At 46.1% G+C, this 7,500-nt stretch overlaps 1 protein-coding gene across 1 annotated transcript in view; it reads left to right on the top strand.

The window, feature by feature from the left end:
• Positions 1-7,500, top strand: part of evlb (Enah/Vasp-like b) — a 77,126-nt gene that overhangs the window by 53,428 nt on the left and 16,198 nt on the right. The window contains exon 3 of the mRNA XM_076273337.1: positions 190-367. Within this exon, the coding sequence (XP_076129452.1) occupies positions 190-367 (178 nt within the window). The remainder of the gene's footprint in view (positions 1-189; positions 368-7,500) is intronic.

The raw sequence follows: 7,500 nt of genomic DNA, 5'->3' as shown, positions 1-7,500 counted from the left end.
ACTCTGGGCAAACGCTATTTGGAGAAGCTGGAGATACTAGTTTATCTTTTGTTTTGTCAGTTCAGCAAAAAGTGCATTACAATAGTCTAGTCTACTGGACTTAAAACCATTCATCAATCCCCAACCGTGTTGCTGACCTCTAACCTTTGACCTGTGCTGACCCTGTGGCTCCTTTGCTGTTCTCCACAGGTTGTCATTAACTACTCCATAGTGAAGGGTCTGAAGTACAACCAGGCCACGCCCACCTTCCACCAGTGGCGCGATGCCCGGCAGGTCTACGGCCTCAACTTCGCCAGCAAGGAGGAGGCCACCACCTTCTCCAATGCTATGCTGTTTGCCCTCAACGTGCTCAGCACCCAGGACGGAGGTCAGTCCCTCTACGCACCACAAACACCCACCAGGGGTTTCATCAACACGCCACAAACACACACCAGGGGTTTCATCAACACGCCACAAACACACACCAGGGGTTTAATCAACACGCAGCACACCCCAGGGGTTTCATCAACACGCCACAAACACACACGAGGGGTTTCATCAACACGCCACAAACACACACCAGGGGTTTCATCACACACCGCACACTAGGGGTTTCATCAATACGTGGCACACACTCGGGGTTTCTTCAACACTGCACACACACAAACTAGGGGTTTCACCAACACTGCACACACACACACTAGGGGTTTCATCAACACACTGCACATTAGGGATTTCATCAACACACTGCGCATTAGGGGTTCCCTCAACACTGCGCACACACACTACAGGTTTGGACAACACTGCACACACTGGGGGTTTCATCATGTAGTCAACCTGTCAACTGTTGAAATCACTAGTCAAGGCTGTAGGCTGCAGTCAACTAGTCGTGGGCAAAATGGACAAAGGCTAAACGGGCTGTATGTTCCTATGTGCGGAACTATTTCACAAAAACTGAGACCTGTTCCACACTAATATGTAAATTGTATGTACATGTAAACATTGTAAATTGTAATTGTGTACAATAACAACATGTCTGCTATGGATAAACATCTGATGATGAAACTCCCGCTGCCAACAGCTAGCACTAGCAGTACTGTAAGCACCAGCACTGTAGCGGTACACAGCTAGCACTAGCAATAATGTTAGCACCAGCACTGTAGCTGTACTGTACACAGCTAGCACTAGCAGTAATGTTAGCACCAGCACTGTAGTGGTACACAACTAGCACTAGTAATGTTAGCACCAGCATTGTAGCTGTACACAGCTAGCATTAGCAGTAATGTTAGCACCAGCACTGTAGCGGTACACAACTAGTCAGCAACTATTATGAAAAACTTGTCAACTAAAAGTTGTTAAACCCCTTGAACGTACACACACACACACACACACACACACACACAGAGAAGTTGGTTGGATAGTTGGTTATAGTTGTGTGCTCTCGAATGAACAGTGACACACACACACCTTCATTCAAAGCAGACATTTATTACTGAGTTGTAGTATCCTCTTTGAATGAGGGAAGTTTTAGTTTTACAAGTTGGTTGGATGGTTATAGTTGTGTGCTCTCGCCTGAACAGTGACACACATGCAGACACACGCACAAGGACATACAGTGTACACACAGATACTCACACACACATATGTTCGCTCATGCACATACACACTTGCACACAGATTTATGCTGCTGACTGAAGCCATCACCAACCTGACCTGCAGGACTGCATGCACACACACACACTCCACACACAAACACACACTCACTCCACACACATGCAACATACAGCAAGTATGAGGCCACCACCTTCCTTGTTTGCCTTCCTTGTCCTCAGTGCCCTGCACCCAAAGCCCTTCTCTAGGCTGGCAGGGTGAGATGAGTGAGATGAGTTCAGATAAGCACATTAGCACTATGCACTAGAGGCATGTTATACAGCACATGTAATCATACTGGTATATATATATATATGATACATGCAGATACGGACAGAGATGATAGTGGATGAGTGAATGGGGAAAGCCAGCAATCAAAATAATGGTTGTAAAACAGATTAGTGGGTATATGGCGTGCTCTAAAAGCTACCATTGTCAATTGATACAGAGACTACCATTTTGAACTCTGTTATAGTATACTGCAGCTCCTGCAGGAATTGCTCAGAGATGCTTTTTGAAGATACCGTCCAGCTGCGTCTCCCCCTAGCTGTAATGTAAGGCTGCCATGTGTACACTCCTGCTAATCTAAAATGACTAAAAGCGCATGTGCGCAGCTTTCGTCTGCAGGACTGGACCCACATTTCTGTGGATAAGGACAGAGCTAACGTGTGATAATCTGCACGCACAGACAGACAAACATACGCACGCACCTATTCACACATACACATACACAAGACATGCATACACAAACACACATGCACATGTACATGCACACACACACACACACACACACACACACATACAAACATGCACACATGCATGCATGCCCTCATACAGACACACATATTCCAAAATCAGGCATTATCTTGTGTCACACAACTGGTCCTGCTCTGGCATTATGTCGTCGGCCTACCTCCACTAACCCATACATCCAGACAATAACTGTCATCTCATCTCAAATCCGCCATCATGAAAACAACAGCTTAGTGGCAGCAGAGGGCCTGAGCCTCTCCACGCTCTCAGAGGAGGGAGGGAGGGCTACTGAATGATGTCATCCTCATGCTGTTGGTCCAATTGCTTTGTGTAACCCACCTCTGCACACACCAAGATTCAAACCCGCAACTTGTGATGTAGGTGTAGGTGTTTGTTGTGTGTTTGTTATGTTGTAGAGGGACAGGTGATGTAGGTGTAGTAGGTGTTTGTTTTGTGTGGCGATGTTGTGTTTGTTGTGTGTTTGTTGTGTTGGAGAAGGACAGGTGATGTAGGTGTAGTAGGTGTTTGTTGTGTGGCGATGTTGTGTTTGTTGTGTTGGAGAAGGGCAGGTGAGGTTAGTGTAGGTGTTTGTTGTGTGGCGATGGGGCAGGCAATGCCCCCCACCTCCCCACGGGAGGAGCAGACGGACAGACAGACGGGTCGAGCCCCCCCAGGCCACTCATACACACACACACACACACCAGGCCACGCCACTCTCACACACACACACACACACACACACACACCAGGCCACGCCACTCTCACACACACACACACACACACACACACACACACACACACCAGGCCACGCCACTCTCACACACACACACACACACACACACACCAGGCCACGCCACTCTCACACACACACACACACACACACACCAGGCCACGCCACTCTCTCACACACACACACACACACACACACACACACACACACACCAGGCCACGCCACTTTCACACACACACACACACCCCAGAACAGGCCATGCCGAGGGGGGATTAAAGATCCACTAATGAGCTGTCCCGGACGGGTTAAACACCTCACCCCCCCACAGGGCTCTCAGAGGTGGTACTGGTACACCCCAGCAGGACAGTGCTCAGATTCACACACACTCACACACTCTGGCGTGCTGTGCAGGAGGCAGCTGACTACAGTTGCTTTTACTCCAGAGTACCTTGTGGGGCAGTTCCTGTTGTGCGGTGGGTTCATGAACAGAGGTGTCGGAGCACAAAAACTGAACTAGCTCCATTGTAGATCTGGACCAACACTGGGCCAGAATCAGCTTTCTTTTTCAGTTGAAGTACTTCGCTCTGCAGTGCATTGTGGGGGATTTTTGCCTTTATGCAGATTTATAACAGTGGGTCAGTGGGAGAGAGAGAGCGAGAGAGAGATGTGGGTGGGAATTGAACCCAGGTCCCTGTGGGCACTTGGAACCACATGTGGTCTGGATGCTGCTGCCTGGACCACAGCTCCCCCAGATCAGCTGACTTTTCTGAGCATGCCCAGTGGCCATTATTGTTGACCAGTTGAGCAGGAGCCTCTCTCTTACACGGCTGGTGGACGCCTTATAGACCACAGCATGCACAAGCCCAGGGGCGCACCTTGTCAACAGGCAAGCCATGCAACTGCTTCGAGCCCCGAGCCGCTAGAGGGCCCCCGACCTGGTCTCAGCGCGTTTGCTGGTGAGACAAGCAAGGATTTCGTCCATAGAGCTGGTAAGTCCCGCCCTTTCCGCTATCCCCGCTGGACCTCTAGATTGAAAAATCGTTAATTGACCTCTCCAGAATAAGTCCCGCCTCCGTAACTTCCGTATCCATCCAACTTCCGGGCGTGGATTGTCTATGAGAAATAACATGGCGTTTCGAAATATTATACCGGTAAAACATCTGTAGGTAGCGAAGTTGAAAAAGCTGGTGGGCAGATTGGCCTACACACTTCTGCCATATAGTTTCCACTGGATTTTTTGATTGTCGGTGCCGTTTAAGTAGTATACTATAGACTATACTACTTAAACGGCACCGAAAATCAAAAAATCCAGTGGAAACTAGATGGCAGAAGTGTGTAGGCCAATCTGCCCAGCAGCTTTTTCTACTTTGTCACCTACAGAGTTTGACAGGTACGATCTTTCAAAACGCCATGTTATTTCCCATAGACAATCCACGCCCGGAAGTTGGATGGATACGGAAGTTAGGAGGCGGGATATATTCTGGAGAGGTCTATGCAAGTGAATGTGAGAAAATAATTATTTTCTGGTCCCGTTTGAATTTTGCCATGAATGTGAACATATGTTGTCTGTGAATTTTTAATATAAATTTTGGTGTAAAGAATGCTACAATTGAGCGGGTAGAAGTTTGATGCGGTTAAACTTTGTGTGAGAGCACTTTGTGGACTACAACTTTCCGCTAGACGACAGCTAACTAGTTTCCCATAACAACCATCAGTTGGTCGAGATGTAGAGGGTTATTAAGATCGACTTTGAACACAGTAAACCATACAACTTTACAATCACACTGTATCATAGTGTTAATGTGTTGAGTGAAGCTAGACATGTTTCGAATATTTTTGTTACCATGTGTGTTTATTCCTGCCATTACAAAAACTAGCATCTCAGCTAATGTTAGCGATTAGAGCTAGCTCACATCACAGACAACATGTAGTCTTTCTCGTTATGTCTTTTCCACAACTGATAGCCGAAGAATCATATAATATACTGTCAAACTCGTAACATGAAAAATTATATAAAAAATTCACAGACAACATATGTTCACATTCATGGCACAATTCAAACGGACCAGAAAATTATTATTTTCTCACATTCACTTGCATTGACGATTTTTCAATCTAGAGGTCCACTGGGGGTTTAGCGGATGGGCGGGACTTACCAGCTCTATAGAGATTCAATGATGTTTTTTGTGTGTATTTTGTGATAGTATTTATAGGATTTATAGATAGGATTTATTTATTCCCAAAGGAAAATTATGCTGTTACAGCAGCAATCAATAATTATGACCGCCGCGCAGCGAAGCTTTTTTCATTTATTTCATTTATTTTTTTCTTTTCCGTCAATGATTCCCGGGACACTGAAAGACCGGGGTACACGAAACTTGGTGGGCATGTAACCCCACATGGATAGCATGGAACCATCGTTTTTCGTTTTGATCTGTAGCCCCCCTGCTGGACTGGACCCCCGAAAGGAGGGTAGGGCAGACACAGTTTTCTGTGAATATCTCGAGAACCGTAGGGTTTAGAAGGACCTTTTTTTTTTTGTATGTTAATCTCAAGGGGCCATGTCAACCCATATATGGCGCCACATGTATATGTATAGCGCCACCTAGTTAAACACAAAAAAGTAAAAATGAGGTGTTGTAATTGAAGGTATCTGTGACCTAACATAGTCAAAACTGCACGAAATTGGAAGTGTAGGATCATTATGATACCCTCTGTATGCACGCCAAGTTTTGTGGAATTCCGTTCATGGGGGGCCACACAATAAATTAATTTATGTTACTATACACCAACTGGCCTGTAGGTGGCCGGAGACAGTTTTCTGTGAATATCTCGAGAACCGTAGGGCCTAGGAGGTCCACCTTTTTTATGTATGTTGGTCTTAAGGGGGCACGTCAACCCATCCCATTACCACTTATTTAATGTATAGCGCCACCTAGTTAAAAATTCAAAAGCAAAAAATTAGGTGTTTTCATCACAATATCTCTGGCTGACAAGGTCAAAACTGCACAACATTAAAAGTGTAGGATCATTATGACACCCTCCGAATGCATGCCAAGTTTTGTGTACTTTCGTTCATGGGGGGCCTTACAATAAAATATTTTATGTGTACATTTAGTGACGTACACCAACAAGGATTCCCGGGACACTGAAAGACCGGGGTACACAAAACTTGGTGGGCATGTACCCCCACATGGATAGCATGGAACCATCATTTTTCGTTTTGATCTGTAGCCCCCCCGCTGGACTGGACCCCCTGAAAGGAGGGTAGGGCAGACACAGTTCTCTGTGAATATCTTGAGAACTGTAGGGCCTAGGATGACCATTTTTTTTCCGTATATTTGCCTCCAGGGGTCATGTTAACCCATTTCATGTGCACACATGTGCACAAACAGATACACACACACACACAAATTCACAGTAATCATACGTATGACACATACTCACACAGTAGACATATGTACGCTTGCTTGCACAGGCACATACGCAGGCACACACACAAGCACGCACACACACACACACACACACACACACACATAACATAAACATAACACAAACAATCAAGAATTTCTCAGAATTATGAACAGGCAAGATGGAGGTGGGGTTGTATAAAATGAATTTTACATGTGAAATCTATGAACTAATCATGTTTTGGTACTTGTTGTCTAGCAGATACCAGTGAGAATTGAGTGTGGATAATGCAATTTAGTGAGACAGTTAGAATCATATAGGCCTTTCAGCGTGATTTCTTTTTGTGGAAAAAATGTGCTGGACTGGGCGGCGGTCATATTTTGTACCGCTCTGCGGTACATCTAGTATTAATATATATCACACACATACTGTACATACTAGTCATAAATAAATGCAATTAGGATATGAAGTCTCTGTGCAATTGATTGTGTGCGTTGTCTCAGCATAGGATTCTCCTCTCACGGCACAAAAGGGAGTGATCCCTGTAGTCTGTATAAGACTGTTGAGAGATGCCTCTGCAGTTCTGTGAATTACCACACTGGTCTTGTGGCACTGCTACACAGGGCAGTTAGCACCCTCTAGTGGTGACCGGCACACAGTGCACCTGGCCAGGCCTGCTGAAGAGGGGCTGATGAAGCAGCTGTCAGCAGCTCTGCCTGGGTGGCACTGCATCGAGGGCATTGGAGGAGTGGGATGGATGGGGGCCGTTCACTGTCATCAGCACTAATCTTTATTTATCACGGTTTCTCTGGCACCCTGCAATCAATGCAGCCTTGATATCATTGACCTCGATAGAGAGGGTGTGAGTGTCAGCCTGGAGATGCCCATGGGGGCTTCTTGTGTGTGTGGGTGTGTGAGTGTGTGTGTGTGTGTGTGTGTGTGTGTGTGTGTGTGTGTGTGTGTGTGTGTGTGTGTGT

Source organism: Alosa pseudoharengus, unplaced genomic scaffold (assembly GCF_046254945.1).
Source record: "Alosa pseudoharengus isolate Yale_2024_CS ecotype anadromous, Long Island Sound unplaced genomic scaffold, YU_APseudo_1.1 YU_APseudo_1.1_scf_7, whole genome shotgun sequence".
Taxonomy (NCBI): domain Eukaryota; kingdom Metazoa; phylum Chordata; class Actinopteri; order Clupeiformes; family Clupeidae; genus Alosa; species Alosa pseudoharengus.
Note: the sequence above shows the minus strand (reverse complement) of the source record. Positions and strands in the feature narration are given on the sequence as shown.